The sequence below is a fragment of the Mobula hypostoma genome, chromosome 2, assembly GCF_963921235.1.
Source record: "Mobula hypostoma chromosome 2, sMobHyp1.1, whole genome shotgun sequence".
In the NCBI taxonomy this organism is placed as follows: Eukaryota; Metazoa; Chordata; class Chondrichthyes; order Myliobatiformes; family Myliobatidae; genus Mobula; species Mobula hypostoma.
Window position 1 is genome coordinate 33,560,798 of NC_086098.1, and position 19,260 is coordinate 33,580,057.

The following is a 19,260-nucleotide window of genomic DNA, read 5'->3' on the forward strand; positions in this document are numbered from 1 at the left end:
TAATCTCATGGCACTAAGGTTCTTCCATGTGAAGCAGGAATTCACTTGCACTTTTTATAATCTCGAGCACTGCATTTGGCGTTTGTGATGTCGCTTCCTGGATACTAAGTACCCACTTGCAGATTGGGTGCCTGTGTAGGGAGTACCTGTGCTGCAGGGCCAACCTGGATCTTCCTGCTGCATTAGTTCTTCACCCCCCGCTTCCTGCTCTGGCCTGTGGTTTTTGCCTGCAGCACTTTTGTAAAGACACCCCTCCCTGTCAGCTTGAGGAATAACACTTCATCTTCCATCTGTCATAATACAGCAATCTGGTCTCTATATTGAATATTCCAACTTCTGATGATTTATTTACTGTTTGTATCAGAACTGGATAGCTCTGTTGTGTGTCATCAATTTGTAATATTGGTTCAGCTTTTGTTTCTCCATTAGTATAGTTTGACTGCTGGACATTTCCTTCAGCTCTTTCTTTTTCATCTTTTACATTTCTTTGTGTTCCTTGACCAATGGCCCTCAATAATCTATTAACCATATGACCTCATCTGCAACTATCCTGGTCTCACGCCATCAGAGATATATCTATTCTCTCAATACCCTCAATGAGACTTTTATTTGTTTTTTCTTTCTCCTAGTTTGACAAGGTTCTTTGACCTGAAATGTCAGTTCTGTTTATCTTTCTGCAGATGCTGCCTGACCTTCGCAGAGTTTCTATCATCCTCTATTTTTATTAGGAAAGGGGAAGTTGATGAGGCATGTGAGAAAGAATAAGTTGTACTGTTCTGGAATACGTCAACGAATGGACTGATGAGATTGTTTTCATAGAGCTAGCATGGATTTGATGGACCAATGACTTCCTTCTGTGTTGTAATAATTAAGGGGAACATTTAAGCAGAGCCTGAGTGAATGTGGAAGCAGTTGCTAGAGTAAGTGGTGGACACGAGTTCCATTTGAATAAGTACATGGATAGGAGAGGCATGAAGGGACTGTGGTCCAGGTGTGGGTCAATGGGATTAGACGTAACAGTTTGGTAGAGACTAGATGGGTTGAAGGGCCTATTTTTGTGCTGTAGTACTGAATGACTATAAATATGTGATAGAAGTTTCATTTATAGATTGATTTGATTAAGTCTCTCAGCTACAACTTGGACTATAATTGCAAGTTTTTAAGTTTTCAAATTGCCTTTCACAACTTTGATTTTGGAGAGTAAGTCTTGTGACTAATCTGATTCTTAGATTTGTCATTTCTACCATTCAGACAACTTATAAATGTTTGACGATTTATTTTTCTTCACGTTTTCCTTTACTGTGTGATGCAGTTGGTTTAACTCCTGTCTTCAACGTGTGAAACTTTTATCCTCATGACACCCTGCCACTGCTTTCTGGAAATCTTCTTGTTGCACTTGCCGAACATTTTAGAATTTTTTTCTGTTAATATTGGTGGTTGAATTGCTGGGATGTTCAATTATCTTAGTGTTGGAAATTTTGCTTATTGACTGTATCAGCTACCCGTGATCTTGCTGTACAGTGCAGATGTCTAAAGATTCAACTTAAATCAAGAAAATGGATGTATGAACCTTACGACCCTCACTTACATTGATCAACTATGTTGTAAATAAAATGCCTGAATCAATGGGGAGCTAACTTTTGGGTTTTAGCAATGACCAGTGGTTTCAGAAATGTAAGTAAGCCATTTGAGTGACTGCTAGTTTTGAGCAAAATATTATTCACTACCCAAATAAATAAATTACTAGGAAAAATGTACATAATTAATGTAAAGTAAAGGCATCCGTTAGTCTTGCGAGACCATGGATCTGCGCCTGGAAAGTCTTCACTCTCCAGGGCGCAGGCCTGGGCAAGGTTGTATGGAAGACCAGCAGTTGCCAATGCTGCAAGTCTTCCTCTCTCTACAACACCAATGTTGTCCAAGGGAAGGGCATTAGGACCCATACAGCTTGGCACCAGTGTCGTCGCAGAGCAATGTGTGATTAAGTGCCTTGCTAATTAATGTAGTACAGTACATTAAGATGTAATTGTGATTAATTTTAGGTGCCACATAGTACAAATTCTGTAAATGTTTCCTGGTGCAGTCTTATATTAGAAAACAATCTACACATATGCCAGAAATCTCTTGAATTCTGAAAATGTTTGATATTTTTTAACATGTGTTTTAGACAATTGGAACTTTTAGTAACTGAGATAACTTCTAAGGCCTAATCAATTTTGTTTTATGCAGAACCTTCAGAACTGATGATTTGTCTGTGGTATTGTTGATAGTTATAGTGCAGAATTGGTTGTAAAATAGGCTTTGCAGACTTTGTACATCTGAATTCATTTTACTTGGTATGGTAAACAGCTGTATTTCACTTCAGAGCAACTAATACATTACCATATGGGTAAAGATTACACTGTGATTTCAATTTCATGTTCAGCCTACTGCTTAGAATAAGTTGTCCAATGTGTTTCTGCTTTTAGATTATATTTTAATGTCCGGAAGAAAGGAAATCAGGCAATTTCACATGGGAAGACTTTGATGTGAAAAGAAGTCAATTATCCAACTGCCAAATCTATTGTGGAATAGGGAAGTAATTTATTAAGAGCCTTCAAGAGCATTTGCTGGACCAAATGATGCACCTGTGTCACTTGAAGAAGTATGCAGCTTTCTAAATTAAAGAAAAAAGGCTAACACTCTTGAGTTAAGATTACTGAGAAAACTAGTGTTTGCCAAACAGTGTTCAATATACTGTTAGTTATTGGCTTGAGCTTTATTTATGCTTTTCCCTTGAGATTGTGGTGATGGAAATCACATGTTGATGCCCATTTTTTAACTTCTATTTTGCAAGTAGCATCTCTCTGCTATGGGATTACAATATATAATGCAATACATAAATAACACCATTGTTTGGAGCAGCCTGAAGCAATAGTCAATAAATATAAGAAGGCCCCTAATAGATTCAGTGTAGACTTCATGAGGCATTTTATTCAGCAGTTGTGAGAATGGGGGGGGGGGGGAGCACATCTCTGCATAAACTAGCCTCCAAGGCAATTGGTTTAGTATAGACGACTGACTCAATTCAATTCAATCCAAGTTTAATTGTCATTCAACCATACATAAATACCCATAGATACAGCCGAACAAAACAGCGTTACTCCGGAGGCAAGATGCAAAACACAGTACTAACAGTCACACACGGTACAAGGCACACATAAGATATTAGTAAAGTGCAGTCACATAAAAAAATATAGTCAAAGACCCTGAGTCTATCAATGTTATAGCAGCCCACAGTCGAACACCATATAACATATAACCATATAACTATTACAGCACAGAAACAGGCCATCTCGGCCCTTCTAGTCCGTGCCGAACTCTTACTCTCACCTAGTCCCACCAACCTGCACTCAGCCCATAACTCTCCATTCCTTTCCTGTCCATATATCTATCCAATTTAACTTTAAACGACAACATCAAACCTGCCTCAACCACTTCTGCTGGTAGCTCATTCCACACAGCTACCACTCTCTGAGTAAAGAAGTTCCCCCTCGTGTTACCCCTAAACTTTCGCCCTTTAATTCTCAACTCATGTCCTCTTGTTTGAATCTCCCCCACTCTCAATGGAAAAAGCCTTTCCACGTCAACTCTATCTAACCCCCTCATAATTTTAAATACCTCTGTCAAGTCCCCTCTCAACCTTCTACGCTCCAAAGAATAAAGACCTAACTTGTTCAACCTTTCTCTGTAACTTAGGAGATGAAACCCAGGCAACATTTTAGTAAATCTCCTCTGTACTCTCTCTATTTTGTTGACATCTTTCCTATAATTCGGTGGCTAGAGCTGTACACAGTACTCCAAATTTGGCCTCACCAATGCCTTATACAATTTCAACATTACATCCCAACTCCTACACTCAATGCTCTGATTGATAAAGGGCAGCATACCAAAAGTTTTCTTCACCACCCTATCCACATGAGATTCCACCTTCATAGTCATAGTCATACTTTATTGATCCCAGGGGAAATTGGTTTTTGTTACAGTTGCACCATAAATAATTAAATAGTAATAAAACCATAAATAGTTAAATAGTAATATGTAAATTATGCCAGAAAATAAGTCCAGGACCAGCCTATTGGCTCAGGGTGTCTGACCCTCCAAGGGAGGATTTGTAAAGTTTGATGGCCACAGGCAGGAATGACTTCCTATGACGCTCTGTGTTGCATCTCGGTGGAATGAGTCTCTGGCTGAATGTACTCCTGTGCCCAACCAGTACATTATGTAGTGGATGGGAGACATTGTCCAAGATGGCATGCAACTTGGACAGCATCCTCTTCAGGGCACTATGCACCATTATTCCTAGATCCCTCTGTTCTACTGCGTTCTTCAATGCTCTACCATACAGTTTGTCTTCTGCTGAGCAAACACTAGAGGACAGAACTGATTCCAGCTTGGATCCTACGCCACACCACCCCCAGCAGTCTGGTGGTGCGCACCGACTCCAACACCTCTCTCCTAGGCGGCTGCGGCACAAGGGCCAGCCCTCGACACGACCGAGGCCATGCACCTTTCCCACTGTCCACCAATAAATCAGTGAAATGGACTTGCACATCAGCAATGTCCAACAAGGTCTTGTGTTCACAAGAAATATGACTAAGACAATCACCTACTGTTAGACTGTACACTGCCTTTGTACACCGACTTCTGGCGCTTCTTTGACACAGGCAGCAGTATGATCTGCACCAAGCCCAGCTCCTTGCCAACGAGCAACCCACTGATGGGGTAGACCTGCAGCACTCCAAGATCCCCATGTCTGGCAGGGTCTTGCAATTGTAAAAAAATACGTTTACAAAAGACAGTAACACTTCTGATTGGCTCCGTAGAAACTACTGCACCTGAGCGCACTGCCACCTTACTGGAAAAATACTGACTATAGAGCCTTGTTGGGTGGGATGATTTGTAGTGAGTGGGGCTTTTGGTGTCTTAAAATGAGAACAAAAGAAGTGTTGTCTGCTTCATTCTATATTAAACTGCTTCTTAAATAGGTATTGGCTGACCGATGAAGGAAGAGGATTTAAAATTGATCACTAAACCAGAGATCTGTTTATGTCCTTGAAACTTTATTTCCCAGTTTGAAAGATTCACTTCCAATGGAAAAAAAAATAAATGGGAACAGATCTCTAATGGGAGGAGAACAAATTATGGAAAATTTGGCACCCTCTTGGGTAGGACATTTTGGAAGGAACTGATTGTTGAATAGTTTGTACATGATGTTTGGTGTATGGGTACAAAAATATTCTTGAAGTTAAAAAGCTGGCACTCATTTAAGCATGTGTTTAGAAAATAACTAGTTTGAGAAGATTATGACATAATGAAAGAAAGATCTAAAGAGAGCTGCAGTTAGTACCGTAGACGTTGCCACTGTGCTTTAAGAGTTACATTTCAGTTCATTTTTAGGATAGCTGGTAAAACTAGATCCTTTTCCTTTAATTAATTTTTCGTTTTTGTGAAAGGTAGAAGGATGTTGAAAATTATCCACAATCTTCATAATAAAAAAAGAAAAGCAAAAATGCTTTCCATTTGCATGCCTCAATTTTGAATTGAAAATGTTTGGTGGAGAGTTTTCCAGAACTCAACAAATAAACAACAGATGAGGGGACTTAATGTTAAAGACTCTGGCTGTGTACTTGGAGACACATTTATAGACTGTATTTTTCCAATTGCTGGAATAAATAAAGGAACCTTATGAAGATTTGCCAATGAATCTTTGATGGTTTGAAATTCTTACGCTGCTTTGCTAATGGGTCTAAAATGTGTTTGTGACATTCCATGCTGATCATAGGCAGACTTTTATAGTTTTAAAAAATCTGATTTCCTTTCATGTTGAGAGAGACAGTATCTCTTTTGTGCATGTACATATGCTGGGTTTTGAAACTGTAGAAATGTTTTCTCTATAATAGTTTATTCAATTGAAGGAGTGATGGTGTCACATAGTTTTAATATTTATTGTTGATTGTTTTGTTGATAATGTTTTATTGTTACGCAGTATATGCAAACGATTGTAAGTTAAAATTTGGTGCGAGAACTTGCTTACCTAGGAAATGTTTTCTTTCTACTGTAATATTTAAGCATATTACTTAACTGCGTAGATGAGAAATAAGGAATTCTGATTCTCACTTGCAATAACAGGAATGATATGTCCTAGACCGTGGGTTTAAAGGATTATTCGTAGATCAGGAATCTACCGAAATAACTGGTAGGAGTGGCATTGTTTGTCGATTAAACATTAGGCCAATGTGGCCTGAATTTGGTTCTTAACCTCAGTTTCTGTTTAAGTGTAATATCATCATGATTTTTAGATGCCATAATTCAGTATTCACTCTAGTGTTTCTGGAAAACTCTAGGTAAAAAAAGAAAAGATCAGCTTTATTTGTCACACGTACATTGAAATATACAGTGAAATGTGTTTTTTTTTGCATCAAATCAAATCAGCAAGGCTTTTGATGGACAACCTGCAAGTGTTGCCATGCTTCTGGCAGCAGCTTAGTATGCCCACAGCTCACTAAACCTAACCATACGTCTCTGTAATGTGGGAGGAAACAGGACCACCCAGAGGAAAGCCACATGGTCACAGACAAAGCGTAAAACTTCCTCACAGATAGCATCAGGAACATGGTTCGGGAATGAAAGTCTTATCATATAAGGAGCGTTTGATGACTCTGGGCCCGTACTCGCTGGATTTAGAATAATGATGGGAATCTCATTGAAACTTATCAAATGTTGAAAGACCTAGATAGAATGGATCTGGCGAAGATGTTTCTTTGAGTGGGGGAACCTCAGACTGGAGGAACATCCATTTAGAACAGAGATGAGGAGGAATTTCTTTAGCCAGAGGATGGTGAGTCTATGGAATTCATTGCCACAGGTGGCTGTGGAAGCGAGTTCATTGGGTGTATTTAAGATAGAGGTTGATAGGTTCTTGATTAGGGCATGAAAGGTTACAGGGCGAAGGTAGGAGAATGGGCTTAAGAGGTAAATGGATCAGCCATTATGAAATGGCAGAGCAGACTCAATGGGCCAATTAGCCTAATCCTGTTCTTATGGTCTTCTGATCAATCAGCTGGTTCTGAAAGGTGCTGCACTGACCACTATGCTACCATAAGACACTGGAGCAGAATTAGGCAATTCTTCCTATTGAGCCTGTTGCTCCATTCCATCATGGCTGATTTATTTTCCCTCTCAATCCAATTCTCATAGCTGCTCACCGTAACCTTTGATGCCCCAACTAAGCAACAACCTATGAACCTCCGCTTTAAATACAGGTGTCCCCTGCTTTTGGAACGTTGTCTTTACGAAACCTCAGTGTTACGAAAGACTACATTAGTACCCTTTTTTCACTTTCAGAAGGTGTTTTCACTGTTACAAAAAAAAATCAGTGCGTCATAAAAGGCAGCGTGTGCCCCGAGCAGCCGCTCTCCCCCGGATTCGGAACTGCAATGTCGCTGGCATTGCTTAAACATGTGCCTGTGAGCAGTCGTTTGCAAGATGAGTTCTATGGTATCGGAAAAGCCTAAAAGAGCTCGTAAGGGTGTTACACTTAGCATAAAACTAGACATAATTTACGCATTTCGATCGTGGTGAACTAAGTAAGGACAAAGTGAGTTTGGCTTGTGAAGCCGACGAACATGGTTTTGAAGAGGTTTTGGCATCCCATGACCAAGATCTGATAGATGAAGAGCTGATGTAATTGGAAGAGGAAGGGATAACAATCGAAACCGAATGAGTAATGATAAAGTACAACTCTAATTTTGAAAGGGTACGTCGGTTTAGGGGATATTTGCAGGATGGTTTGAGTCCTTACAAAGAACTGTGTGATAGAAAAATGCGTGAGGCTCAGCAGTCAAGCAAGCCTGCCACATCAACCACATCAGACGACGAACCTCGACCTTCGACATCGAGGTGGGCAGAGATAGAAGATGACCTGCCTGCCCTAATGGAAACAGACGATGACGAGATGACACCCCAGTGTCCCACCACCCCAGCCCCCAGGCCACGGACAGATACCGATTTGCGGAGAATGCAACGGTAGCCAGGAGGCACACAGCACATCTTTAAGAAAAAAGCCGAAATAAACATGCTAATTAATTAGGTGCTGCCGACACATAAATGTCGGCCCAGATCAGAGGCGATGCAATCGGCACTGATCTAGGCCGACAATTACGTGTCGGGTGGCACCTAATTAATTAGCATGTTTGTTTTGGCTTTTTTCTTAAAGATGTGCTGTGTGCCTCCCGGCTACCGCTGCAGCTCTGCATGCTTCGCGGTTCAGTATCGCTCGGTGGCCTGGAGGGTGGGGGCCACTGCACCACCCAAACTCCGACTCAGCCAAACACACCATCATCAGTGTGCTCTGCGCTGTCTTCCCGATTCCGGTAAGTGATACTACACTGTACATACATTATTTCTACTTTATATAGGCTGTGTATTTTTATGTGTTATTTGGTATGATTTGGCAGCTTCATAGCTTAAGAATACTGGAGAGCGCTTGCCCCGTGTTTTTGCCAACAGCGCTTGCGTGAGATTTTCACTACGGAGAACAATGCAGTAATGATTGTGGAAAAGTAGTTCTACTTTATATAGGTTGTGTATTTATCATATCATTCCTGCTTTTACTATATGTTACTGTTATTTTAGGTTTTGTGTGTTATTTGGCATGATTTGGTAGGTTATTTTTGGGTCTGCGAACGCTCACAAAATTTTCCCATATAAACAAATGGTAACTGCTTCTTCGCTTTACGACATTTCGGCTTACGAACCGTTTCATAGGAACGCTATACCTTCGGATGGCGGGGGAAACCTGTAGACTTAATGACTTAGCCTCTACATCCATCCGTGTCAATGAATTCTACAGATTCACCACCCTCTGGCTAAAGAAATTCCTCCTCATCTCTGTTCTAGATGAACGTTCCTCTATTCTGGAGCCGAGGCCTCTGGTCCTAGACTCCCTCGCTATAGGAAACATCCTGTCCTCATCCACTCTATCTAGGCCTTTCAATATTCACTAGGTTTCAATGAGATCCTTCCCCGTAGTTCTGAACTCCAATGAGTACAGACCCAGTCCCATCAAACACTCTTCGTATGTTAACCTGTCAATTCCTGGAATCATTCTCATGAATCACCTCTGGATCCTCTCCAATGCCAGGATATCCTTTCTTAGATAGGGTCTAAAACCCCAAGTGCAGTCTCACCAGTGCCTTATAAAGTCTCAGCATTACATCCTTGGTCTTATATTCTAGTCCTCTCGAAATGAATGCTGAAATTGCATTTGCCTTCCTTGACGATGACTCAACCTCCAAGTTAACCTTTAGGATACCCTGCACAAGTCCCTTTGCACCTCTGAATTTTGAATTTCCCCCATTGGATAATAGTCTATCCCTTAATACGCTTCCCTGTACTATATTCCATACATCACTTTGCCCATTTTCCCAACCTGTCTCGGTCCTTCTGCATACTCCCTGCCTCCTCAACCCTACCTGCCCCTCTACCTAAATTTGTATTGTCTGCAAACTTGGCCACAAAGCCATCAATTTAGTTATCTAAATCATTGATATACTGTATAAAGTTAAAAGAAGTGGTCGCAATACAGACCCCTCCTGAAGACAATCAGAAGAAGTCTCCTTTATTCCCAGTTTTTGCCTCCTGTCAGTCAGCCAATCTTCTATCCATAATAGTATATTTTCCTGTAATGGCATGGGCTCTTAACTTGTTAAGCAGCCTCATGTGTGGCACCTTGTCAAAGTCTTTCCGAAAATCCAAGTAAACAACATCCACTGACTCTCCTTTGTCTATTCTGCCTGTTATTTCCTCAAAGAATTTCAACAGATTTGTCAGACAAGATTTTTACTCAAGGAAACCATGCTGATTTTGGTCTGCTTTTATCATGTACCTCAAGGTACCCTGAAACCTCATCCTTAATAATGTACTCCAACATCTTCCCAACCACTGAAGTCAGGCTAACTCACCTATAATTTACTTTCTTCTGCCCCCCACCCCCACTTCCTTCTTGAAGAGTGGAGTGACATTTGCAATTTTTCCAGACCTTCTGAACTATTCCAGAATCTAGTGATTCTTGAAAGATCATTAGTAATGCCTCCACAATCTCTTCAGTTACCTTTGAGAACCCTGGGGTCTAATCCATCTAGTTCGGGTGACATATCTGCCTTCACACGTTTCACCTTATAAGGCATCTTCTCCTCAACTACACTCAATTCTGCCCCCTAACACACTCAAATTTCTGCCATACTGGTAGTGTCTTACACAGTGAAGACTAATGCAAAATACTTATTAAGTGCATCTGCAATTTCTTTGCTCTCCCATTACCAACTCTCCAGTATCATTTTCTGGTGGTCCAATATCTGTGCTCTCCTCTATTTTATTTTATATATATCTGTAAAACTTCTGGCATTTTTTTATATCATTGTCTAGCATACATCTTTTTCATCTTTTCTCTCCTTGTGGCTTTTTTTCTGCTGGTTTTTAAAAGCTTTCCAATCGTCTTAACTTCCCACTTATTTTTTGCTATATTACAGTGGCACGCAGAAGTTTGGTCACCCTGGTCAAAATTTCTGTTACTGTGAGAGTTAAGTGAGAAGAAGATGAACTGATCTCCAAAAGTCATAAAGTTAAAGATGAGACATTCTTTTCAACATTTTAAGCAAGATTAGTGTATTATTTTTGTTCTGTACAATTTTAGAGTGGAAAAAAAGGAAAGGAGCACCATGCAAAGGTTTGGGCACCCCAAGAGACTTGAGCTCTCAGATAACTTTTACCAAGGTCTCAGACCTTAAGTAGCTTGTTAGGGCTATGGCTTGTTCACAATCGTCGTTAGGAAAGGCCAGGTGATGCAAATTTCAAAACTTTACAAACCTTGTCCCAACAATCAGCAGCAATAAGCAGCTGCCTAACACTCTGAAAATTGAAATAAATGATGCCCACAAAGCAGGAGAAGGCTGTAAGAAGATCACAAAGTGTTTTCAGGTAGCTGTTTTCTTCAGTTCGTAATATAATTAAGAAATGGCAGTTAACAGGAACTGTGGAGGTCAAGTTGAGGTCTGGAAGACCAAGAAAACTTTCCAACAGAACTGTTTGTAGGATTGCTAGAAAGGCAAATCAAAAACCCTGTTTGACTGCAAAAGACCTTCAGGAAAATTTAGCAGACACTGGAGTGGTGGTGCACTGTTCTACTGTGCAGTGGCACCTGCACAAATATGACCTTCATGGAAGAATCATCAGAAGAAAACCTTTCCTGCGTCCTCACCACAAAATTCAGCATCAGAAGCTTGCAAAGGAACACGTAAACAAGCCTGATGCATTTTGGAAGCCAGTCCTGTGGACTGATGAAGTTAAAATAGAACTTTTTAGCTGCAATGAGCAAAGGTATGATTGGAGAAAAAAGGGTGCAGAATTTCATGAAAAGAACACCTCTCCAACTGTTAAGCAGGGGGGTGGATCAATCATGCTTTGGGCTTGTGTTGCAGCCAGTGGCACGGGGAACATTTCACTGGTAGAGGGAAGAATGAATTCAATTAAATACCAGCAAATTCTGGAAGCAAACATCACACCTTCTGTAAAAAAGCTGAAGCTGAAAAGAAGATGGCTTCTACAACAGGATAATGATCCTAAACACACCTCAAAATCCACAATGGACTACCTCAAGAGGCGCAAGCTGAAGGTTTTGCCATGGCCCTCACAGTCCCCTGACCCAAACATCATCAAAAATCTGTGGATAGATGTCAAAATTGCAGTGCATACAAGACAGCCCAAGAATCTCACAGAACTAGAAGCCTTTTGCAAGGAAGAATGGGTAAAAATCCCCGAAACAAGAATTGAAAAACTCTTAGCTGGCTACAGAAAGCATTTACAAGCTGTGATACTTGCCAAAGGGGATGTTACTAAATAGTGACCATGCAGGGTGCCCAAACCTTTGCTTCAGGCCCTTTTCCTTTTTTGTTATTTTGAAACTGTAAATGATGGAAATATAGATGTAATCTTAAAATATTAAAGAAATGTGTCATCTTTAACTTTATGCCTTTTGGAAATCAGATCATCTTTTACTCGCTTAGCTATTCACAGTAACAGAAATTTTGAACGGGGTGCCCAAACTTTTGCATGCCACTGTATATGCTCCCTCTTTTCCTTTTATGCCGTCTTTGACTTCTCTTGTTAGCCACACTTAACTCATCCTCCCTTTGGAATACTTCTTTATCTTTGGGATGTATCTATCCTGTGCCTTCCGAATTGCGCCCAGAAACTCCAGCCACTGCTGTTCTGCCATCAACTCTGCTAATGCCCCCTCCAATCAACCTTGTCCAGCTCCCCTCTTATGCCTCTGTAATTCTCTTTACTCCATTGTGATACTGATGCCATAAGAAACGGGAGCAGAATTAGGCCATTTGGCCCATTGAGTCTTCTCTGCCATTTCATCATTGTTGATCCTATTTCCCTATCAGCCGTAATCTCCTGCCTTTTCCTGCCTTTTCCCCATATCCCTTCATGCCCTGACAAATCAAGAATCGATCAACATCTGCCTTAAATATACATAAAGACTTGACCTCCACAGCTGTCTGTTGCAAAGCATTCTATAGATTCACCAGTCTCTGGCTAAAGAAATTCCTCCTCACTTCCATTCTAAAAGGATGCCCTGCTATTCTGAAGCTGTGTCCTCTGGTCCTAGACTCTTCTACCATAGGAAACATCCTTTCCACATCCATTCTGTCAAGTCCTTTTACCATTCAATAGGTTTCAATGAGTTCACCCCTCATTCCTCTGAATTCTAGTGAATGCAGGCCCAGAGCCATCAAACACTCTTCATATGCCAAGCAATTCAATCCTGGAATCGTTTTTGTGAACTACCTTTGAGCTCCCTCCAGTTTCAGAACACCCTTTCTGAGATGAGGGGCTCACAGTACTGCTCACAATACTGCAACTGAGACATCACTAGTGTTTTATAAAATCTCAATATTACATCCTTGCTTTTACATTTTAGTCTTCTTGAAATTAATACTAACATCGTATTTACCTCCCTCATCATAGACTCAACCTGCAAATTAACCTTTAAGGAATCCTGCGCAAGAACTCCCAAGTCCCTTTACACCTCAGCTTTTTGAATTTTCTCTCCGTTTAAAAGATAGTTAACCCTTTCATTTCTTGTACCAAAGTGCATGACCATACACTTTTTGTTACTGTATTTCATCTGCCATTTCTTTGCCTGTTCTCCTAATCTGTCTAAGTTCTTCTGTAGCCTCTTTATTTCCTCAAAACTATCTGCCCCTCCACCTATCTTCATATTGTCTGCGAACTTTTCAACAAAGCCATCAATTCCATCATCCAAATCATTGACATACAACGTAAAAGGTATCGGTCTCAACTCAGACCCTAGTCACCGTCAGACAGCCAGAAAAAGCTGTAATACAATAGGATCATTGCTTGTTGAGAAGCCTCACGTGTTGCACCTTGTCAAAGGCTTTCTGAAAGTCTAAATGCACAACATCAACCATTCTTCTCTGTTCATCCTGCTTGTTATTTCTTCAAAAAATGCATCTTTGAAGATACTACTGACTTCATGTTCTACTGTGCTAGGGTTCCATGATTATTGAAACCAGATATTATCCAGATCATTTGGTTGACTGCAAGGTATTTTATTGGTAACCTAAAATAATACGACACGTGAGGGTAACTGAGGTGTATAATCGATTTTTATTGTTCTTCAATTTTTTATTAATTTATAATTTGAGTGCCCACTAAATCTGCCTTAATTAGAGGTGCCAGATTGACTTTGCTTTTCTAATCAATTATTGCTCGTATTCTTCACAAATTTGAATTGTAATATGTAAATAAGATAGCATTTTTGTTCAAAAAATTGCAGAAGTATTACAGCACACAAGTGGGACATTTGCACATTGATAGCTGTTGTGTATTTGATGTTTCAGTAATATTTGAGTAAAATTGTAAATACATTGATTAAGTATGCTCTGTTGTTTACGTAATGTATTGCAGGTAATCTGTGAAAGTATGTAAATAATGTATATCATCATGCTATCGTGTGATTTGTGCCTGCCTCACTTAAAGGAAAAACATGAAGTTAGTCTCGCATTTTGGACTCCCTTGTTTTTCTTCCAATTAGTTTTAATGTTTTAAAGTCAGAGACATAACAGTGGCGACAAGAAAGTTTTAAACAAACCTGAGACAACTACCTACCTATTAAGCACAGTGAGACGTACGAGTTTTAAAGAAAATTGTGCAGCAAGAAACAGGGCAGCCTTCAAGTAAAAAGAAGCGCATCACTTTTTTTTCTTTGGAGCAGCACATTTTCTTTGCAAAAGGAAAGATGATCAAGTAAAAAATAAAGCAGAAAACAAGAATTTACAGGTTCATAAACAGTGAGTACTGAGTGATAATAGCCATTTAAAAAACAAGCAGAAATAGCTAGCTACATCGGAAAGATTGACCCATTTTATTACACAATGGATAACTGGATTTTATATACTGAATGGATCGAGCAGTATTTTAAAGCAAACGAAATAGCTTATGAGAAACAAGTACTAAATTTGCTGAGTGCTTTTGGGTTTAAAGGCATACAGTTTGATTAGAAATTTGACTGCTCCAACTAATCTAGCTGAAATGAGCTTTGTGGATATTGTCAAAGTGATGCAGGAACATTGAGAACTGAAACCATTTAGGTTTCATAAGCAGAATCCAAAGTAAGGTGGGGGAGTGGTGTCCATTTCAGCGTACGTGGTTGAATTGAAGATATTGACTGAGCATTGTCTATTCAATGATGCTCTGAAAAATCATTTAGGTGTGGAATCTTAAAGAAGGCATTCAAAAACGGTTCCTTACTGAAGCACAACTTACAGTTTAAATGAGCAGTTGAAATAGCTGTATCAATGGGAACTGCAGACATTTCCCTCATGTTCCCCTTAAACTTTTCACCTTTCACTCTTAAGCTGTGACCTCTGATTGCAGTCCCAGCCTGTTGGCTTTTTCCTATCTATACCCCTCATAGCGTTGGTCTTTCACAAGTTAAATTAGAGTAGAACTTGCACGGTAAGTTGTACTGTCCTTTACAACAAACCTAAATATCCAAGTATAATGTTTTCTGAAAGTGGAGACTAGGTGGTGAAGAGAACGTTTGGTATGCTGGTGTTCGTTGCTTTGAGCGTTGAATATAAAGGCTGATTTATAGTTGTGCGTACGGGCTACACCGTAGGCCCGGTTTATACTTTTGTGTAGCCCTACGCTGTAGCGAGCATGCGTAGTTGTGTTGGCAGTGGGATTTCTATGCCACTGTGTTGAGTTTCTTCATGAGAGACATGGACGAGGAAATGCATTTCAAATATTTTCGAATGTTGGCAGGTAGACTTGACGATTTGGTTCATTGTCTCCAACCATTTATTTCGCATCAGTGTACAGACATGGCGGAGAAAAGCAACCGGAAATGCAATGCTACCAAGCAGACCAATCACAGTTGTTGCGGTCTGCATCGCAGTAACGTGTGAGTTACATTTTTGGGGAGGTGCATGTCACCCTATGGTGTAGGGTACGCGGTACCTACGGTGTACATTTGACGCATGAGTATAAATCCGCCTTAAGAATTGGGTCATCATGTTACAGCTGTACAAGGTACTGGCAAGACCACACATGGAATACTGTGTGCAGTTTTGGTTGCATACCTATATGATTGTTCCTCTCTGTGTCTCCTGATGCATCGGGTGGCAACCTTGCGGTTTCTTTAGCATTTGTCTCAACGCTGAACACAGTATGGATAGAAAGTGTGCCTGGCTATATGAAGGATGGCATCAAACTGGAAAGGATGCAAAAAAGATTCACACACATGTTACTAGGACTGGAGGGCTTGAATTACAAGGAGAGATTGGATAGTTTGGAGCTGCTTTCTTTGGAGCATAGGAGGTAGAGGGATGACCATATACAGATCTATAAAACAATGAAGGGAATTTATGAATGTGTGACTTTTGTACCTAATATGTTCATTATCTCTGCAGCCACTTGAAAAACCCAAGCATGCATGCCTTTGGGGGCCGTGGATTTGCCAGTCTTTATTCCCATGTCTGCCTTGTACTTTTCTATAGTGATAGTAACTGTTTTAAGTTTCTGATTCTGTTTTATTCCTCAGTTTTTCAAGAGTTAGAAGGCAGCCACGATGTGTTTGTTCAAACTCTCTTGCTGGAGCACAGTCCTTGCTCTGTTTGCTCAAACTCCACTGCTTTCTTCTTTGCTTTCCATTATTAATTCTTAGGTCTCATCCTCAAAACGACCAGTTGTTACTCCAGCTATTCATTTTTAAATAGTTGTGTACATCCTGATCTATGGTCTTGTGCCTTTCCCAATGGCAACAATTTCTCTCTCCATTGTCTTGAGATGCTTAATGATTTTAAATATCTCATCCCTTCTCAGATTCCTACATTCCAATCCATCCATGTTTCTCATTCTGGTAAATCACTTTGCATTCTTTTAAATCCTGATACCCAGAGCTGGACTTAACACTCCACTGAGCTGGTATTTTATAAAAGTTTATCATGACTTCTTTGCTCAGGTACACAAAGCCTCAGGTACTCAATGCCAGGATTCTTTTTGCTCATTCTTCCATTTTCAACAATATGTACACAGTTAGCCCTTCTTAGTTGCATATACATATATTGCCATTTTGTTTTTCAGATGAGTAGCAATGCAGCCAGTCCCATGTCAGCTGGAGGAAATGTGGCATCAAGCAGTGGGAAAGGATCAGGAAAGTCGACCAGCTTTGTTGCAGAACTTCAGACAATGATGTATGTAAGCAAAGCCATGCAAAACATTTATTATGATATTCAACCTAAGTTTAACTCAGTATAACTTATTTGTTATGAGTTGACATGTTCAGCCACACATAGAATTTAGTGTTTTGGTGTACAGCAAATAATGTTAGTTTTTGAATTCAATTATATTTGTTTCTTTTTGTCGGTCACAAATTAAATTATGTATGTAAATTTTTGCATGTTGCATAATTTGATGAACTTGGATATTTATCCATTTAGAGGAAAGAGGCATATGGTAGACTGGAGTTTTAAATCTGGACGCAAAATTTGGAGTGATTTACTGTAATGGTAAATTTCAGCTTCATGTATTTGTCATCAAGTTTTTTATTTTTATATTTGAAAGCATATTGACCAGAATATTTTCCAATGAGTCAGGTTATCCTTAAATAAGCCTCACTGATAGAGCATAACAGACTGAGGAAATCTTTCATAAAGGAGTTCTGGTGGGGGATTTTTCTCCTGATGATTTCTTTGTGAATGTATGAGAAACAAAAACAAGATAGGCAATTTGAAAATTTACGTTTGCATTTGAATGTTTAATGGAGGTAAAATGCAATAAAATAAATATTTTGAATTGAAGACTGAAATGGGATATTAAAAAATGTAAAAATCAATTATTTCTATCTTGAGCACCTCATCCTTAACTAGAGTTTCAGTAGTTTAAAGAAGGGACTAATATCCTTTTTCCCAGAAATATAGCTGAAAGTTACTCTTGTAAGAAATGGGAAAAAAAATTGAATGGTGATGGAAGCACAGCACTTTGACTTTCTTTTTCTTCCATTTTCGTTACATTAGATTGCCTCCAGAATCTATGTTTTGTATTGTGGCTCTTATTTGCCAAAGTTCTCTTTTTGGCACAGAATACTCTCAGTGTCAATATTGACACTTTCCCTTTGATATTGCAGTGTTGTAATTTTACACATGTGAAAGGCAAAGGTAATTTTTGCTCCCTTGTTTTGTTAAATCAGTTGTATTTTGCACTGATGAATCACTGACTTTGGTTCATGATAATTATGATCTAAGTTGAAGATTTATTTTTAAGGAAGTTTGTAAATAATCTTTTAAAAGTTTTTCTGCAATTTTGATTTTGTTTGACCATGACAAAGGGGAGCAAAGAAATAGTTCTATCATTTCATTGTGTCAGTGTGATAGACACTGGAAGGTGGAATTGGACCTGATTGATTTTACATCCGATAATAGTGAGGCCGATATTATACTACACATATAAAGAGGCTTATAACAGGCATAGAGGGATAAACCACCAAAATAAAAGTCTGTAAAAAAAAAATGAAAGATCAAAGTTAGTTTTGGCAGCTCAGTACTGTATTTGGGCTGACAGGTTTGTCAGTGCATTAACAAAAATAATGGTTTCCTGTTCTATTTGGTTACAACGTCTGCCTGATTTTTCCTGCCTTCATGGAGGTCCTTAATTGAGATCACTTGTACGCATACATGACAGGAAAGAAAAAGGCTCATGGAAAGTTGAAATGGAACAAAAGTGCTTGCAATGGGGTAAAAATGTTAACTGTTGTAAATTTGGATAAAACCAGCAAATACTTGGACTTTTTTTTAATGACTACTGCCATTTTCTTTTTAATCTCAAATTAAAGATTCCACATGTAATACCCTGGTTTAAGACCATGCTTTACTTTATTCAGTTATGCTATTGGCATTGTATTTTCCACAGACCTTCTCAAGATGCAAATCTATACATAAAAAGTGTTTCTTTAATTACATTATAGAATCAAATATTTCATTTTTGCTGTTTAAAATAAAAATTTAGTTGATTAGGTTAGGTTTATTGTAATTCGGCAATAGAATTCTGGGAATAGAATAGGTAGCCATTTTTCTAGAGAGGGGAGGGGATCAAAGAAGCTTTGGGAAAGAAGGAGAAAGATGGAGGAAAGAAATGGACAACAAACATAACAGAAGAACATGGTGAAATGTTCAGAGAAATAAATTTGGAAGGACAGATACAGATGTCTGAAAATTCTCATGCAGACTATGGTCTCACAGAGAATGTGCAGATAACTTATAGTTAGCCTGCTAGCGCAGGACATTGGAGGAAGTTTGATGCCTTTTTCCTTGGACGTTGTGTGGATGTTTTTGGGCTTGGACTGGTTCTTCAGCGCAGAACCGTTTCAGTAATGTGAGTAAACGAAGTGCTGCAACTAGTTGTATTTCATGGGAATGAGCTCCAAACATTGCATATATACATTGCGCCAAACATTGCGTGCACGGTATATATATATATATATATATATATACACACACACACACACACACACACACACACACACACACACACACACACACGGTGCACGCAATGTTTGGAGCTTTTATATATATATATATATATGTGTGTGTGTGTGTATGTATATATATATATAATATAGTTATAGTTTAA

General features: G+C 39.3%; 2 protein-coding genes across 7 annotated transcripts in view; one reads left to right on the top strand and one right to left on the bottom strand.

Moving 5' to 3' along the window:
* The window catches only part of runx2a (RUNX family transcription factor 2a), a 182,473-nt gene that overhangs the window by 109,922 nt on the left and 53,291 nt on the right, over positions 1 to 19,260 (bottom strand). The gene's annotated exons all lie outside the window — the stretch shown is intronic.
* Positions 1 to 19,260, top strand: part of supt3h (SPT3 homolog, SAGA and STAGA complex component) — a 425,840-nt gene that overhangs the window by 13,959 nt on the left and 392,621 nt on the right. For 4 of the 6 annotated variants that reach the window (XM_063035264.1, XM_063035273.1, XM_063035254.1 and 1 more), the window contains one exon: positions 16,717 to 16,826. In XM_063035264.1, coding sequence (XP_062891334.1) covers positions 16,717 to 16,826 — 110 coding nt within the window. Of the gene's footprint in view, positions 1 to 16,716; positions 16,827 to 19,260 lie in introns of those variants that run through there. The other 2 variants (XM_063035288.1, XM_063035295.1) reach the window with 2 other exon arrangements.